This window comes from Epinephelus fuscoguttatus, linkage group LG3 (assembly GCF_011397635.1).
Source record: "Epinephelus fuscoguttatus linkage group LG3, E.fuscoguttatus.final_Chr_v1".
NCBI classification, from domain to species: Eukaryota; Metazoa; Chordata; class Actinopteri; order Perciformes; family Serranidae; genus Epinephelus; species Epinephelus fuscoguttatus.
This window is the reverse complement of record NC_064754.1, coordinates 40750383-40769624: the sequence shown is the minus strand read 5'-3', so window position 1 is coordinate 40769624 and position 19242 is coordinate 40750383. Positions and strand designations below refer to the sequence as shown.

General features: G+C 41.1%; 1 protein-coding gene across 1 annotated transcript; it reads right to left on the bottom strand.

Moving 5' to 3' along the window:
• Positions 1-618: 618 nt before the first annotated feature.
• ptpn9b (protein tyrosine phosphatase non-receptor type 9b) lies at positions 619-18630 on the bottom strand. Its single transcript, XM_049572676.1, has 13 exons — positions 18547-18630; positions 15371-15514; positions 12939-13028; positions 12551-12675; positions 12270-12375; positions 12026-12136; positions 10315-11240; positions 10044-10140; positions 9118-9187; positions 6559-6637; positions 6268-6418; positions 5719-5926; positions 619-3382 (listed from the first exon to the last, which is right to left on the bottom strand). The coding sequence occupies exons 1-13, from the start codon at positions 18577-18579 to the stop codon at positions 3159-3161; spliced, it is 2364 nt and encodes a 787-aa protein (XP_049428633.1). The 5' UTR covers positions 18580-18630; the 3' UTR covers positions 619-3158.
• Positions 18631-19242: the final 612 nt, after the last annotated feature.

Sequence of the window (19242 nt, the reverse complement as noted above, 5' to 3'; positions counted from 1 at the left end):
CTTTATATAGTAAATTAGGTTCATTCTTTGAGCTTTTGTGACAGAAATTCAGTTTATTTAGCTTAGTTTTATTTATATATATTTTTCAAAAACTGTATCTGTTAGTCTGTGAGGATTACTTGACTCAATTTGTTGGAAAATGTGTATGTAATTACAATATATAAACCTGACAAAATAAACAAAGTAATGCATTTGAGTGTATTTTATAATCTCATCAAGTGTTTCATATGTAAAATTTTAATTTCTAAAGTAACTAGTAACCTACAACTGGCAAATAATGTTAGAATAAAAACTTTTCTTGAAATGTAGTAGAGTACAAGTATAAAGGGGTATCATATGAAAGTACTCAAATAAAGTACAAGTATCTCAAGTTTAAACTTAATGTGCAGTACTTGAGAAAGTGTGTGTGGGTTCCCTTCATTGGTGTCAGGCACAAATCATAGCCTACTGAAACAAACATATGTGCTTATGTTGAGTGTTGATTGGGGGACAGAAAAAACAAACTCTGAATGGAAAGTGAAGATTTGCTTGAAAACATGGTGGACATGTTCATGCTGCACGTTTAATCTATGCACCACACTGTTCAGTCAAGAAGAGATCACATTAGCTTCATACTCATTCAAGATAGTAATACCGTTGCTTTAATGGGACAGCCGGGCTGACAGCATGTAAAAGGCCATAATTCAATCACGAGAACTTAAAGCACAGAAAGAAACATTAAATGAACACCAATGACAAATGCACGTTGCATTCTCTGTTTCTCATACAACAAATTAAAAATAGTATGGGGACTCTTGTACATACACACTCTCCCATTTTGTGTCTGTACATTATCTTTAGTAATGTTCCCGAGGTGCCCCCGAGTCTTTCTGTGTCCGTGGATGCAAGGCTGCACTGGTAGGTCCATGCTAGTAGGCTGTTGAGGATGTGTCATAGGAAAAAATCTTTAGGGTGAGCCTGGGCCTTTGGCATTGAGGGATGCAGGGTCCACATTCACCAACAATATCCATGTCTGTCCTGACTAAATTGCTCGGACACCATTACCCCGAAAAACATTCAAGGCTCGCTTTCCATGCTGATAAATCTTAATCCATTCGAAATATATAGATATTTTTATGTTTTTTTTTACTCACAGACACCAAGCTGGGGTTTTGTGAACTGAAATGGCAGCCGCTTGTCTTTTTTGCAATTTTTTTTTTTCTCTTGATAGCTCTTTTTTGCTTTGTCCTTGGCATTGGGTACCAGACAGTACAAGACGTTAATGTAATTGTTACTGAGTTTAACAATAAGCTGTCTAAAAACATACTCGTTAGCCGCCCCCCCGCCCACGCCCTCCCCCCTATTGTCCTAGAATCGAACAATCACCATTTATACAAGTCAGTTCTGAAAATACAATGGCAAGTGACATTTTCCACCAATTTTTCATCGTGAAAAACAAAAAATATATTTCACTCCCCATCTGATTTGTTCAGCTTATCAAATGCAATAACTGGTTTTGTTTTTCTTTGTAGCATCGTACCAACATTCACTGATTTCAATATTGTAGAAGTTTTACAAAGACATAAATATAGTAGGATACAATACAGTAAAAAATACAAAATAAAGTTGATATAGTTTCTTTCTTAAATGATAATTTACCAGAGGCAAACCCAGAAACGGATCTTTGACACTAGGCAAAAAACACTAGAATTACCCCCTGAGGTCAAATGATAAAAGAATAGCCATGTCTCAAACCAGAGCTTAGTCCCAGATAACTCACTACTTTCATGTTATTCTGAAGTAGTGTACTATGTACAGGACCATATTAGGCAAAATGTGGGTGTCCTGTGTGATACATAGTCAACGTGTACTATTCAAGTGCACTAGTTTGGGTGTTATTACTATACTAGCGAGACATTAAGCTAAGGAAAACTTGAAGGCACAATTATGTGAGGCAGAACATACCTCGAGAATCAAACATAACAGTTGTGGTATTGAGGGAGTAAGATTCAAAAAAGGGGAAGAACAAAAGGGGAAATAAAAGTTTACAGTTTCAGGTATGTTTTAGGTCTGAGAACGACGAGGCAGTGAATCAAGTTAAGGCCAAATTACTTAAGATCGTCCGATCAGAACGCTCCGACAGTAAAGATGATGTTAGACCTGACAAATCGCGCAGATTTGTAATACGATATCAGTTTTTAATACCAGAACACTTTTCTGTATTTTGTCATAGCCTGGCTCGCTACATAGATATTTCTTCTCACGGTTAAGTCAATTATATTAAACAAGTTTTTTTTTTTTTTGCTCTTCTTTCAGAGGTTGTTATTATGCACAATAACGTATAAATGTATGTTACAAGAATATACATGGGCTTCAGTCTATAATATCTCAGTAAGGAGTACATCCAAGCATTCAGGGTGAGGACTTTGGCTTTGAAAAGTTAGTCTACATATGCACAAATATGAAACACACGTAGAAAATGCACCATAGAAAAAAAGGACATGGAAAATAAAGGGAGGAAAAAAAAAAACGGAAATGGACTAAATGGCTCACACACTGATCTACTGTCACTTACGACCATTTGCTCACACACAGCCATTTCCTCTCAAAAAATAAAAAAACAAACAAAAAATGTTTTCAAGTTTCATCTTTTCATCCCCCTCACTTATCTGTGATCACAGACTTGTTCAGGGTTGAAAAGGAACAAGAAATACAAAAGAACAAAGACTGGGGTTTGGAGGGCGTCAAGGGGTACAGTTCAAGTTTGTCATTCCTCATGTGCAAGTCAATATAAAAATGCTACAACTCGTACAACTCTCTTGTCAACAAGACAGGTTCAGGGCAGGCCAAGTCCCCCTGTAGTTTGCTAAATAAAAAGGGGCTCGGAAATTGGCAGGACAGCTTGCTCATTTGGTGACACAGTCTCCACTCCCTGTATTTTTTTCCTCCAGCTCTCCACCTCCTCCATCGATTCATTCATGTGACAGAAGAGTGACTGTGGGAGTCTGTGTCATTACGTCAGGAGCCAAAACAACATCTCCATCCTTTGTCTCTTCTCTTTTATGGCAGAAGAGTCATCTCCCTCCTCTTCTCTGAAACGTCACTCCTCACTCTTTCGTTCCTATGACTTCGGCTTAGGTTGGCTATCCCATTCGTTTTTCTGTCCCTCCGTGTGTCACTCACTCGCTGTCAGTCTCTAGGTCCGAGTCAGACCACTGCACTGGGCTCAGTTTCCCGTGGCGCTGGGCATACTCGATGACTGCTGTGTAGCAGAAGTAGTACTGGTCCCAGGTCTGGATGCTAAAAGCCCTCTGCGTACGCATCCGCCGCACCGTCTGACGGACATCCACTGTGGCGATGTCCTCCAGCCGGGACAGGCAGATGTCCAGTGTACAGAACGTGCCTGGTCGGGTGGACGGGAGAGAAGCATAGATGGACAGAATGAGGGTGGAGAGGTTACATGAGAAAATGTCAATTGTGAGTTTTTTGGTGTGTCATGTTTGATGTCACGGCCAGCCAGAGAACAGGTCAGTAAACATTAGCCGACTATTCAGACTACTCAGTGCAGGCTATTGTGATGTTGAACGCTGTTTGGGTGGAGACGGATGATATTTTGTGGTGGTGCGTCATTGCATCTTGCTGGTAGAGGAGCTAAAATTAGCGTGTTCACGCAGGTGTTGTGTTTCCATCAGTGCAGAACAAAGCTGGAGCTGATTGAGTGCCAATTGTAACCCTTCCCATTACATTAAAAAGCCAGATGTTAGCAGGTGTTGGTGGGTTTTTTGTGCAGTGTGAAAGGGGCTCTAGGGAGGTTTCAATTATTAGTTCACCAGTTTTAGATTTTTAGAAGTTGTTGTACAAACTCTTGTCTTTATACAACATTTAACAATTTCCATTGTTATGCGGATGATACTCAGTTGTATTTATCAATGAAGCCAGAAGAAAGCAATCAATTAACTAAACTCCATAATTGCCTTAAAGACATAAAAACTTGGATGAGCACCAATTTCCTGATGTTAAATTCAGACAAAACTGAAGTTATTGTTCTTGGCCCCAAACAACTCAGAGACTCTTTATCTGATGACATAGTTTCTCTAGATGGCATTGCTCTGGCCCCTGCCACTACCGTAAGAAACCTCGGAGTAACATTTGATCAAGATTTGTCTTTTAATTCTCATTTAAAGCAAACCTCACGGACTGCATTTTTTCATCTGCGTAATATTGCGAAAATTAGGCCTATCCTGACCCGAAAAGATGCAGAAAAATTGGTCCACGCTTTTGTTACCTCAAGGCTGGATTATTGTAACTCTCTATTATCAGGTAGCTCTAGTAAGTCCTTAAAAACTCTCCAGCTAATTCAGAATGCAGCAGCACAAAGGTTCAGAACAGGAACTAAGAAACGCGATCATATCTCTCCTGTTTTAGCTTCTCTGCACTGGCTCCCTGTAAAATCCAGAATTGAATTTAAAATCCTACTGTTAACTTATAAAGCTCTAAATGGTCAAGCTCCATCATATCTTAGAGAGCTCATAGTGCCATATTATCCCACCAGAACACTGCGCTCTGAGAGTCAGGGTTACTGTCATATCTAAAGTCTCAAAAAGTAGATCAGGAGCCAGAGCCTTTTATCAGGCTCCTCTCCTGTGGAATCATCTTCCTGTTAAAGATATTAGAAAGAACATTTTATTCCACATTTAAATTAACTAGACTTAGACTTTCCTCTTTGATAAATACCAATAGTTAGGGCTGGCTCAGGCTGTGTGTTGTAAAGTTCAAGATGGGAGAGTTTGAAGTCCTGAATACACCTGGATGTGTGTGTTCCTAACTAAGAAGTATCCTGCTGCTCAGTCCTGCCCTCCTCAAGAGGCCAGTACTGACCACACTTGACCCTCCCACGCTCAACCACCCTGAGACACACAGAGGTACATTAGTCATTAGTCATACTTCTTCTGTTATTATACACATATGATTATTGTCACACATGTATACTGCCAGGTATTAATACATACTTTCAACATATTGTACCGCAGTAACCAGAACTATAACTATAATATTATTACTTCCATTAATGTTGTTGTAAGATACTGTCATTACCTGCATATCTCTCTCTCGCTCTCTCTCTCTCTCTCTCCCTCTCTCTCTCTCTCTCTCTCTCTCTCTCCCTGTGTCATATGGATTACTGTTAATTTATCATGTTGATCTGTTCTGTACGACATCTATTGCACGTCTGTCCGTCCTGGAAGAGGGATCCCTCCTCAGTTGCTCTTCCTGAGGTTTCTACCGTTTTTTTTCCCCCGTTAAAGGGGTTTTTTTGGGGAGTTTTTCCTTATCCGCTGTGAGGGTCTTAAGGACAGAGGGATGTCGTATGCTGTAAAGCCCTGTGAGGCAAATTGTGATTTGTGATATTGGGCTTTATAAATAAAATTGATTGATTGATTTGACATTTTGGAACTTTGGCTTGCTTTGTTAAATGAAAAAGGGGTTTGTAGCAAAATTTTTCATAAAAAGTGTCCAGAAAAAATGTTTCATATCCGTACTAAAACTCTAAGGTACTGCACTGGCTGGTATTGAAAATTTTCATTTGATATAGTTTTACAGCAACACCACCACTGTATGTCAACACAAAGCCACATAACTGAAAGGAATGTGTATTTGTATAAACACAGCAGTATATCAAATGAAGTGGCCACTAAATGTATTGCAGAAGTATTTGAACTGCACAATGGTGCAAGCGTTTACCTGTGCGGCCAATGCCAGCACTGCAGTGCACAACCACAGGGGGGCCCCCTGGAGGCCCCGTCCAACTAGAGCCCAGGCTCCGGACTGCAGCCTCCCTCTTCTGAAGTACATGCTCACGAAAGTCCAACATTGCAGAAGCACTTTTGGGTACTCCGAAGTCTGGCCAGCTGACATAGAGGTAGTGGCACACCTCCCGTCTCTCTCCAGACTGATCATAGGTCACAAAGGTTCAGAGAAGAAAACAGAACGATATCAGATTCTTTCTTTTGAAATGGCACGTACAAGCATGTGGGCCAATATGCCAAGCATGATCATCGAATTACATGAAATAGTGATACCTTAAACATAGAAGAGATTCCACTGACAAAGCAAACACTCAATCTGGAGTCAGCAATGTCATATCAAGTTCTCTTTTATTAGAAATTTCAACAACTCTGGTGCCATTAAAAATACTTCATATTAAAGATATTAGAAAGAACATTTTATTACCTCAAATTAACAGACTTAGTTTAAGAATTTTTAAATACCAATGAATTCAGTGTGACTTACCTGTGTGTTGTAAAGTTCAAGATGGGAGAGTTTGAAGTCCTGAAACACCTGGATGTGTGTGTTCCTAACTAAGAAGTATCCGTACTGCTCAGTCCTGCCCTCCTCAAGAGGCCAGTACTGACCACACTTGACCCTCCCACGCTCAACCACCCTGAGACACACAGAGGTAAACATCTTTTTAATCATCAGCCCATTGAGGACAAGTTGCTACTTGGACACCCACTTCTGTATACAAACACCCTTTGTAAATCTCTAACACATTTCAAAACTCAGATGTAGCAGGAGTCTTACCTGGTGGTCATGACAATGATAAGTACCATCTGTTCCCACACCATGCGCCAGAAGTCACCAAAAGTTTTTGGCAAAGGACCTGAAGGACAAAAAAGTCTATAAGGTCATGGGAACACCAAATTGTATTCTACTGAGGCGAGGGTGACTGAGAAGGTTCTGAAATAGGTGTGTGTGTGATTAGTTGACTGGCTGATCAAACGTTGCTACCCTTGCTAGTCAGCACAGGGAAAACTAGTTGTTTAAACATATTATTGAAATAACCAGAAACAATGGGAGGATTGGCATGTAAGACAGCAGCTCTGATCATGGAAAACTCTCCCTTTCTCTCCATTTCACACACACGCCCTAACACATACAAGCGCTGTCAGATAGCATGTGCATGTGCACGACCAGTACAAGTCCGCAGCTGTCTGCAGACGCACAAAGTATGTCCAAGTCTTCACACACACTTGCGCCGGTTGGATGTTGTTAGTTTGGCACACGGAAGATCCTAAGAAGCCTGGATGTGTTTGCCAATTGGTGTTTAAAGATTAAAGAGTTCCGCTGATTGTCACACACCTGAGTGTGTGAAATTTGTTCTCCGCATTTGACCCATCCCCTGAGGAGCGGTGAGCAGTGCTCGGGAATCATGTGGTGATCTAACCCCCCATTTCCAACCCCTGATGCTGAGTGCCAAGCAGGGAGGCAATGGGTCCCATTTTTATAGTCTTTGGTATGACCCAGCGGGGATCGAACCCACGACCTCCCAGTCTCAGGGTGGACACTCTACCACTAGACCACTGAGCTGGGAGATGCATGGGAGATACCACATGAGTGACTGCGTTTCTGAGTAGTGATAAGCCTGGACGTTAAACACACAGTGGCCTAAATAAAAAGTTTTGTACATAATGTGCAGTGTTCATGTGCGGTGCAAAGTACTACACATTTCAGCTGCATTTTAAACACGATTTGGTTTCTAAAAAATGTGATTATTGATTTCAAATGGCTCTTAAAATATATGTAATATTTTTTTGTCCTATGTTTAGCCTTATGGACGGTTTCATTGTTATTTTGTTGCTAGGGCAACAGCTCTGATCCCTGTCTACTTCCTGTCAGCAACCAAGGAAACTATAAAAGAATGAAAGGAAATGATGTCAGTGGAAGCGTTTGAATTTTGGATTGAAGCCAGACTGTGGTGCAAGTTTTATTTTAGTTTATGAAGCGGAATCACACTTTAGCCCATCATATCTTTGTTGTTTTGCCTTTAACTGAAAAATCCTTCCACCAAATTAAAAAAAAACCACACACATCATATGATGTTGACTGACACTTTTTATCTAAATGGGCACATTTGTTTTCCTTGTTATTAGTCTCCACACAGATCATGGCTCTGTCCAAGTTCCTGTTGGGTCCAAGACAGCTAACCTACTCGCTGGTAGCAGGTAGTATTGTAGGCTACATGTATTTGATTAACAATAACTAAATCAACCTTGAATCGGTTGTTGATATTTATTAATATTTAGGAAAGCTAACATTAGCCAGCCCTATAATATTTCCTAATATAATCAGGAGGTGAGGCTAATCGCTAAATTACTATAAATTTGGACTTTTATCAATTAACGGTACTTGTTATTTTGTTTGTCAATAACCTAAGTTAGCATTTGCATTTTGTTTAGCTAACGCTAGCCGGCAGCCTACCAACATCTATTGGGAGATAAAATGGTAAACGTCAATGAGAAATAATCCTTCAGAGGTGTTAAAAAAGGTGTTGTTATAACTAGTGTGCGCACTAGCTCATAATAAAGGCTAACATTAGATGACTAATGTTAGTGCCAATGTAAATCACTGAGGCAAATTGCAAGACATTGAAGTATACGGTCAAGTCCTAGTTTGGCAGATATTTACCTAACTCTTGAGTCCAGCCAGAATAATAATCACAGCCATTAATAAATTGATCTGGTTATAACTTCATATAACTGTCAGACCTGCCCTGTTTGTTCATGTATTGTTATGTAGTTTGGAGCAAACAGGGGCTTGAGTTGAGCTATATGTAGCTGATGGACAGAGTCATGATCAGTTTGGAAACCAATAACAACAAAAAAAATGTCAGTCAGCATCATGTAATGTGTGTTTTTCTTAATCCTGTGGAAGGATAACGCAGTCAAAGGTGAAACAACAAAGACATGATGGGTTGCCCGCCCCACTGACTTCAACAGAACCAAACCCTGGCTCCATTGCAAAATTTGAACGCTGTCACTGACATCTTGTCCTTTCCTTCTTTTATAGTTTCCTTATCAGCTGCTACATTAACAAACACTGCAACAGGAAATACATTTGGACCCATTTAGAATGTTTATGTTGTCAGATTTGAAACAGTCTGTAGATGAAACTGTGCTAAACTTTGTTTTCTGGGTGTTTTCTTTTATTTTACACTAGTCAACTAGTCTAGGTTTAAACTTCAATTGAAACATCAGGGAAATTAGTCGTTAGGAACATCCCTACCTTAGAGCAGAAAAGGTGTAAAGGACTTTATAAATATTATCATAAGTAGGAGCGTAGGTTGTGTCAACAGCTGCTTACCCTGAGTTGCGATGTAGGCATTATTCCTCTTGTACCCATCCATGAAACTGGCATTAATGTAATCTGATGTCTGCAAAACACACAGAGGAAAACAGTATGAGACTTACTGGTATGGGTTAGGATCTACTGCCTCCTGTAGGAGGACACTGAAAATTACTATTGGCCTATTTTAAGGCCAGTCACTCAGTTGCATTGAATGGTTAAATCTGGAGACTGGAGTGTCAAACAATGTTAATTTATACACAATATGAATCCACTCAGTCAATATTAAGTTTCTCCAGTTCCTGAGATTCATCTTGTTGCCAATACCAACATTTGTTCCAAAGTCATACCACCTTTTTATTTTGTCTGAAGGACTTTTAACAACCTGGACTTATGTTCATAGTTTTGGTAATTTTTAGCATCACTTATGACAACATTGTGCTCATTTTACAAAAATAAGACCCCCTTTGCCAAAAGCAGGCCTTTCCTTTAAACAACATGAAACCCACAACATATGATATTGCCAAGCATTTCACTTTCCAGTCACACATACCAGACCCGTTAGATGAGAACAGGTGAAGACATCACAAAGAACAGACCCGAAAGTTGTCACACCAGTGTTAGTGTTGAAATTTAACTAATTCAACTTCCATTTTCCACATTTATGTCTCCAGCCAATCTTTTACAATCATCTCAGCGCCCTCCACCAATGACTCAACTAAATGCATGCAACATATAACATTATATTCTCTAAGACGTAACCAGTACATACTTCTTATGAGAGGGTGGAACAGAGGCCTCTATGACTGATGTTGGCAGCAAACATTCATAACATCATCTTTCATCTACAAAGTAGTAACTTTTAGAGAACATTTATGAATGAAATTATTCATTAAAACAAGAGAAAGAAGGAGAGAAGTGAAATCTAATGTTTTTATCATTACCTCATCCTCGTCATCACAGAGCTGGCAGAGTCGCACTCGTGACTGGTCCAGGCAGAGAACATCACTGTACCTGTTCTTTATCTGATTGGACAGTTTTCTGGAATGGCAGAATTGAGTACAATGTGAAATATTTACAGAAATATTGACAGATTCAAATAGTGGGCAGATGCGTCATCATTTTCCTTCACCTTAGTACAGAGAAACTGAAAATAAAGGAAGAAACTGGCAGAGAGACAGAAGCACACTGAGGGATAAAAAGAGATTCTCTTACTTGGAGTAGTCAAAGGTGCCCGCTGGTGGCTCCTTCCGGATTTCCTCGTACTCCTGGTAAATCCCCTTCTTCTTCTTTCTCTTCACATGTTCCACCAGATCATGCACCGTCATGCCTCCCTGCTCTGGCATGTGAACAGACACCTCCATGCAGCTATCCTCATCATCGGGACCCCATGATGAAGACAGGGGCGGGGACTGGGAGGAGGGCTGGTGGGGAGGGCGGGGCAAAGATTTCTGAGGCAATGGAGGCACCCCTTCCTCTCCCTCGCCATCCTCCTCCTCCTCCTCCTCCTCCTCTTCCTCCTTTACGTCATCATTCTGAGACATGTGGGCAGAGTCTGTTGCCTTTCCGTCGACAGCATCCTCATCACCTTTCTGGGAAAGCGGTGTGTCAGGGGGCGTGTCTGACTGGGGAGGGGCTTGGCGGCCACGACCGTTCATGTTAGCATTGGGGCTCGAGCCACTAACGACCATGTTGGCCCCGCTCACTGCCGAGCCGTTCCAGTGTTGGTGGTTCCCCTGCGGCCTGTTTGCAGCAGACTGGGGGCTCTGCTGGTACTGTCCTTGGCCTCGAGTCCTGCCCTCCGCCACACCGCAGTGATTGTGTGGGTTAGCATTGCTATCATCGTAGCAGTTTGAGTTAGCCACGCCTAGCTCAGAACCTAACTGTGTGTTTATATGGGTGTGGGACAGTGTAGCGCCTGCGCTTGTGTTGCTGCACTCTAAGCTGTAGGAGCGCAGCAGGCTTCCCACACAGTCGTGTGTGTCGTGTTCTTGTGTGTCACCCTGAACAGTGTTTGTGTGTGTATTAACACAGGACTGGATCCAAGCCACGTGGCTATACTGGGATGTCCCACCCAGGTGTTCAGGGAGGGAGGAGACTGGGATGTGACTGGCCAATTCGTGAGCTTTCACTGTGCACACCTGGCGAATGGAGAAGAAAGAAAACACAGTTCAAATGACCAATGAAAGCCAAACATCTTTCACACTACAACATAACACTAGGGATGCACATATTTATCAGCCGATTATTGGTATCGGCTGATATCCGCCTTGTTGACTACCAGGTTCCTATCGGCAAATAAGAGGACATTCACCGAGGGCAGTGGCCAATGTTTTTCTGTTGGGCCACATTAATTTTGCTCAGGCTGGAGGGCTTGAGACTAATTGCATACGGTCATCCTGGGGACGACAGAAAACATATCTGGGACAAACAGAGATCTTCCCCAGGATTCCTTCAGTACAAAAGAACACAGTAAACTCACTATCAACGTGTACACGGACGTACAAGGATGCAGAGCTCATTGAAATTGAAGAGCGGACGAGGAGAGAGCGGGACCAGTGTTACTTCGGCAGCACATATACTAAAATTGCAACAGGCAGAGGAACATGTCTGAATCCAGCTAAAGGTAACCACAGACATTCATTTCTCCTTTACGTTATGCTGTGGAATAATTATACTAACAATCCGAGCCTATCTGTGTGGAAAAAAGAGAGAGTGGGGGGGATGACATGCAGCAAGGGGTTGCAAGCCGGAATCGATTTAAAAACAGTTCACATTTTTTTGAAAAATGAAAAGTTCTTTGTTTTCCTGGCACAATGGCTGGAATAAGTAATGACAAAAACAAAATAAACAACAACAAAAAAACATTGTATCGCCCCCAATTTCACAATCCCTACATTAAACAACTGAAAACAGATGTTCGTACCCGTTCTCTCAGCTTCTCGCGCACAAATAGGCGAAGGACCGCGAAAGGTGCACGAAACCAAAGAGGTGATGACACAATGAAGACACATTTTAGACGAGCTGGAAACGCCCCCTGGAAAATATCAACATCAGACAGAGAAAATGATGAAGAGGATTTTTATAATTTCACAGACACAGTTTTGACACCAAAAACTTAAAGGCAAGCAGTTAAGAGCAATGGAGGATATTCCTGTATATTTATTTACCTTGAGCAAATTGAGGATCTTGACACAGAGCTCATAGTCAAAGTTACCATAGCTGGAGTTGGTCATGTCGTAGATAAATATGAGTCCGTCTCTTTGAGTTTGTATACTGGGGAGAAGTGAACAAAATTTTCAAATTAAAAGCAGAGGAAGAGGAAGCTTGCCATAAGATATACATACAACTTTATAAAACATACCTGAGAGAAACTTAAAATAAGGCAATACTCCATACTACAACAACAGGGTAAAGTGCAAAAATAAAGTTGTATGTATTAGGACATCACCTCTCTATGGCTTTGTCCAGCTGATAGATGATGGCCTGCAGCACAGCTTTGTGGGTGGTGACGTCTGGCCGATGGAGACGGGCAGTGAAGAGCGCTAGAGCGGCACCCTTTGCATCACGGCCAGGCTGGTAGGAAAATTAGCGGGTTATCATATACATCAATGCAAAGTCATTGTACTTCCATTGTATGCAATGTGTGAGAAGGGCAGATCTGACTATGGACATGCACATTTGCATCTGTTACTTCATCTCTATTCATAAAGGGACACAAAAGCAAGCATACACATGCAGAGTGACATGCACGTACACACAAAACTCTTTTTAAATGACCAACATTTTCTGTGTAGCCTGTATCCTAAAGTGTGGCTCACAATTGCTTTAGTACTCACCAGGACTGTGAATTTGCCGCTCAGCAACTCAGAGCGTAGCGGCTCCTCGTCAGGGTTGATATTGATGATGCCCTCTTTGATTCTTGTGTTCTAATTTTTATACATGATGCAGAGACAAGAGGGAAAGGAAAGACATGACCTTGCAGCTAAAACAGTGTGTAAAACAGCATCAAAAAGGACATTTAATTGAATTTCATAGTCTGCTGCTGTAAACCAAATGTCAGTGGCAGACAACACGTTTGTGCTTTGTTGTGGATTGTGCCTTTAAGGTTCATGCACAGAAAAAGCAATGGAATGGCATGCTATTTCTATGGTTTCATGTTATTTTGATCCCCCTCATCCACCTTATTTCTGAGGGCACTACTGTAGAAATGATTATGTGCACAACTTCCAGTGAGATAGTGGAAGTAGCAGTAAGCTAGTTAGTCCATTAGACTGTCTGTGGTTCGTCCCAGTGGCAACTCTTGGTGTCTAACCGGCAAGGCTGGTTCTCTTAGGGAGTAATTTGCCTTCAGTTTAGCAAATACTGATTTTTTTAATCAAATATTAGCTAATGTTAACTTAGCATTCTCTGAAATGTCTTTGCGCAGCTGTGGTACCTGTCGCTCTGTCCGTGTCTGTAACGACTAACAACGAGTCTAAACTAAATTTTTGTCTTCAGCAACTGTGTGTTAAACATGTAACCAGAACAAAAAGGGATTGTTCCTGTTGCCAAAGGAACCATTGATATGAGAAATGAAACCACAAGAGTTTCACGAGACATAGAGAAAAAGTATAAAATCAGAATTTGCAGAAGAGAATGACACCTAGACTGACATGTTTGTCACTCAGCATCAGTACATGATATCCCTGTCTTTACCCGTCTGACTTCATTAGAAAATTGTTCTTGGAAAGAATAGAGTACTTTAAACAAACTGTTACCACTGGAAATCACCGGTTTGGGTTCAATGCCAGAAGTTGCACACATAATTCATGCAAGGTATCATGGTGGCTAAGAATAAGGTGGATACATATAACAACACTACAAAGTGCAGCCTCAAAAAATCTTAACGTATCTTGACACATTATTGAGAAAAGGGTTGTGTTTGTTGCTGGGATTCTGTAGTGTTATCCTAATTAGATTTTATGGGTGTTTGTGATATGTTTTCCCCCTCCTGTATACATCTGCAGTGAAGCCTCAGTGGTCTGACTTCCCCACACGCACAGCACAGCATGCTGCTATTCAGTTTTGAATAAAACATTGTTATTCAGAGCCGAATTACAACCTGTTATAACAGGACATGGTTTACGACTTGTTTGCTGCTACAGTGGAGAGCTGTCAACATGTCATTGAGGGTTGTCAGTCAGATATCAAAACTTTTACACTGTGAGCAAACACTTAACAGCAGCAAGCAACCACATCAAATTATCTCATTCCTTTCATTTACTGGTCTGGCTCACAGGATGTAGACTACGGGCCGTCTATCTCAGACAGTAACATGCTTTCTGTGTGTTACTGTTTTCAAAATCCTGGTTGCTATGTAAAACTAGTCTCACATAGCCAAATCTATATCCAAACTTTGTTTAAATGCTGTGTGTGACACAACAAAAATGTCTGAGCAAGCAACCTATACGTTAAAACGTCTTTCATTAATGTGGCCTTTTTGTTAAAGGGGATTTTACCATTTTAATGGCTGCAATCACCTTTCCACCAAAACAAGCTCCCTCCAGACACTATTTAATCATCTATGCATCCTCGCAAGACGGTTGTGATTGGTTACAAGAAATAAAAACAACCCATAGTGTTTTTTCCTTTGTGCAGAATAGGGATGCACAATAATATCATTGGTATCAGCCAATATTCGATACTATCAGAATTAGCCAACGTGCTTTTTCTTATTTTACACAATGAATGAATATTACATACAATACAATGTATTTCATGTCTCCATCTGCTGGTGGGCCATCACGACAAGAGTATGCATGCATAATATGATGTTAATTCCACTACAGAAGAGACTTGATGATCAATAAAATTGGGTATTCGTTATCGGGCAAATGAGTTGTTACATATTGACATATTGGATATCGGCAAAAAATCCAGTATCATGCATCCCTAGTGCAGAACAGTGATGTGTTCAGCCAGACCTTTCTCCAGCCCTGTAATAGCATGAGACAGGTCTGGCTATGCGAGACAATTCATTTACAAACAAGCAACATTTGTGATAATTGATACCAACTTATGAATTTAATACTGTTTACATCACCAAACAGACTTAAAGAAATTTTTCACAATTCAAATCACAATATTAGGAAAAGGTCAGGTCAGAAAACTTGCAATTGAACATCTTCCCCAGATCTTTTAGCTGCACTTAAGACCTACAGTGTCATGATGATAATAGAGAAAGTGAATAGTCATCTCAGTTTTGTCGCCAATCAAAGCACTGCTGTACCTTGTATGCTTGGAAGAGGTCGATGGCTCTGGAGACGTCAAACTTGCGGGCCATAAGAAACTTTACAGCTGTTGGTTGGGACACGAGCCCAGCGCTGTGAGGCTGCTCCCTGCTACGCACCTCACCCAGGAACTCCTCCACAGCCTGAGACAAACATGAGAGAGGAGATGGAAGAAAAGGGGTGAGGTTGTAGGTGTGAGAGGTGAGATGAAAGCAAAAGAAGTCTGCGCAGAAGGGGAATACCCAGAGGAGGAAAAACTGCTGAAATAAACATCAAAGACTTGGAATTTAGGGAGTAGACCGATAGCGAAGAAAAAAAGATGACAGAAAGAAGATGACAACTGACATGACAAAGAGAATGCAAGAGTCTGTCAGCCCCCTCAGCTTTGTAGCTCTTTCCCTGCCAAAGTTACAAAAATGTGTGATACAGATGGCAGGCAGCAGCAGGCTGTGCCCCTGGAAGATGCCGAGGATAAGAGCACTCAAATGCCAGGAGACAACAGTCAGCTTGTTGTCACTCAAGTAAGCTGCATCTGTCCTCCAAAAATGTAACCAGTACAAGGAGAGTCTAAGACAGGCACTTCAGATTAACTGATCGGCTATGTACAAAATTTGAATCTACCCTCTCATAGGACGAAGAAGAAGAAAGCAGATGTCACGTGAAATATTCATCCGTACATAGGGTTTCTCTATGAATTGTTTTGCAGATGTGGTAACAAGATGCACCCAGACTGTGATGCATCTTGTCTCATGATCAGTTGTGTCATTAGATGACGGCAAAACACAGACACACTCATTAAATGCATTGCATTTGCCGTGTGAAATAAACAGCACTCCAGTTCCTTTTTTACCTGAATGTTATTTTTTAATATGTTAGAGATGTTCCAGTACCATTTTTCTTTCCTGATATAGAATCCAATACCTAAACTTGTGTACTGATCCAATACCATTCGGTTAAAACAACAACAGCAACAACAACAACAACAGTGAACAGCTGTATACTACTAACTCTGTATGGATGTGAAATGGTTGCTCCCATTGTTGTATGGCATGGCTCAGGTTAAAACCCATGTGAAACATGAACAAATAAATATGGAGACTGCCATTGATCTTTATTTTAAGCAGTGTAACACATTGCCAAATTCCTGGGATTTTGCTAACGGCTAATGTAACACTTTTTTCCCAGAAATCAATTACTTCTTCAGCACTCTCAAAAACAGTAATCGCCAGTGGCTGCAAAGCACAACTTGCTGTGTAGGCTGCTGTTTCAGAGTAGCGAAGAATAACTGATTTCCACTTCCAGGAAAACCGTTGTTTTATCTGGGTGTGAAACTACTTTAACGTTTATTAATAACTCATGTGGTATTGGACTGATGCATTGAATCATGTACTTGCCAATGCCCAATCCAGCATTTTAGGCAGTATTGGACGTATTTTGGATATTGGAATTGGAACAACTCGATAGATACTGGTAATTTATTAACAACAATGGGAAATATGTAATTTTTCAAGATGTCAGCAGAGGTGGCACAACCCCTGCATTGTGACACTATGGAATATCCTGACATGCATGTGTAGGATCATGCTGTCAGTGCAACAATGATGAGTCTACAAAAAATAATGCATATTCGGTTGTTTATCAAGTCACAACACCTGGACTTAAAAAGACTTCTGAGCCAACTAAGCACAAGGCTGTGACTGGACACATTGATGTTGCGAATACACACCCATGTTCGAGAAACCCTCACCTGGTCCTGACATTTCGATCATGTCAAGAGAAGAAAGAGATCGAATCAGACACACGATTGCATCAGAATGTACTATCTAGTGCCCTTGACACCCCTCAAGTTGGCATTCAGTTCCTGGTAGTTTGTTGTGTCATCATTCACCATTTTTTTTTATCAAGTAATGTGTAATTTGAAGGTACTCTTCCTTATATATTCTTTTCCCTAAATCACTGTTGGTTTTGCCAAGACGTGTTTGTAAATGGCCAACAGTAAACTGAAATAAACCTTTCGGTTTTGGGGCACAAGTCAGAGAAGGTACCTTTAAATCACACCCTTTGGATACACTGTATGCTACCACCAGTAGCTGAACACCAGCACCAGGATGGTCGCCTAGCCTCGGTGGGGCTAAGCCAACGAAAGGCAACAAGTCGTTGACTTCACCACCGAGCTAAAACTACAAAAATTTTGAACAGCAAGTGTCCTCGCAGCGGTTAATCCAGTGGCGTTACTAGATCTGGTAAAGTGATGTTAGCAGTCAAGAAACAAATCGGCAGATCTGGAGAGCAGCACAAGCATGCCCCGCTTACAGATCAGATAACCTTGAGAATGCTTGATAAAGATAAAACACGTAGCATGAAATGAAACTGTCACCAGAATTGCTGCGTGACATTTGATGTTTGCCATCAAAGTCAGGCCCACCCCCTTTACTAGAAAGTGATGGCAACAACAATGCTAGGAACCGGAGGATCACTTCTGTGAATTCGCGACCGTAAATCTGATAGGCAGGACACAGCGAGCTAGTTGGCTCACAGCAAACACTCGCGTTGTACTATGAGAGTCATGATCTTGGTCTGCCTGTGTCATGGAACATTATGGCAACCAACACTTAAAGCAATTAGTGTTTGGTCATTTTTAACCTTCACACTCGGTCCAACGTGATTTTTTACGTCTATCAAGATAGCTGTCGAGGAAATTCCCTGCAAGTCAACAATAGCTATTAGCATTAGCCAGCGGCTAGGTTACATGTGGCAGCTGGATGGCTAACGATAGCGTTTAAGATACTACGAGCCACATGTATGTGGCAAGCCATTGGTAACGTATCGTTTGTTAACATTAGGGATATGAAGATTTCTATGTGGTCCATGTAAAGCTAGGTTATCAGCGGAGCGAGTATTCCTGGTACACTGCCGGTTAAGTGGTCCCTACTACTACTAGCAAACGCCATCATGCTAACACACATGCTAACTGCTGTCAGTCACACCGGAGTCAGTCGGCTCAGGAGAGTACGAACGGGCCAGGGCTGTTTACTACACCACATCGTTTCCAAGTACAATCACCGTGACAAAATATATGAAAAAAATCGCCGGTTAGAGAAGAAACTGAAGGTGACATGTGAACACGTAGAAAGTGATGGGGTTATGAGTAAAAAATACGTAAAGACACCCTTACCAGCTGCTCCTGAGTTGTCAGGGCTTCCGCCATCTTGAAGCCTCCGCAACGTCGCAGCGGGCGCGCCCACCAGCCGCTCGCTCACGCCCTACACCCCGAGACAGAGACACAAGCCCCGCCCACATGCATTCACTCTGCAACAGATTGTACACCGTATTTATCAAGGCAGTTTACTACTGACAATTCATAAACTGCATTTGTCCACAGATGTTAGCATTCATTTAGAATATTTTATTGTTAACAGTAATTAACTCATTTAATCATTGCATTTTTTCACATTTCAAAATCTGTATTTATCACTGCAGCTTACTGACAATTCATAAACTGCATTTATTCATTGATGTTACTATTTATAGTTCATTAATTGAATTTATCAGAATTTTTGCTGACAGTAAGGGACTGTTCATTACTTATGATGGGGGACGGGGTGGTCCAAAATGGGGAGGCATTTCATATTTTTTTTAAGAAGCAGGGAGGGACATATGTTTTTTTATTTTTGGCTTTGGGGAGGGGTATACAACTTTACATGGCTGTATTTTGTATTTATTTTAAGGCATTTTTTTTTTTTAAGAAAACGTGCCTTTCAAACCCTTGGTTTGAAAGGCATGTTTTCTTTAAAAAAATAGCCAAGATTAAACCATTTATCATAGCCAGAAACTGTAAAAACGGAAACTATCGTTGGACTGGACACACTAT

Bases quoted from the DNA above. Each gene is read 5' to 3' on its own strand.
- ptpn9b (XM_049572676.1), bottom strand. From the start codon at position 18,579: ATGGCGGAAGCCCTGACAACTCAGGAGCAGCTG. The intron at 13,029-15,370 runs GTACAGCAGTGC...TATAAAAATTAG, and splicing joins ACCTCTTCCAAGCATACAAG to AACACAAGAATCAAAGAGGG. The intron at 6,638-9,117 runs GTAAGCAGCTGT...TTTGTCCTTCAG, and splicing joins TGCCTACATCGCAACTCAGG to GTCCTTTGCCAAAAACTTTT.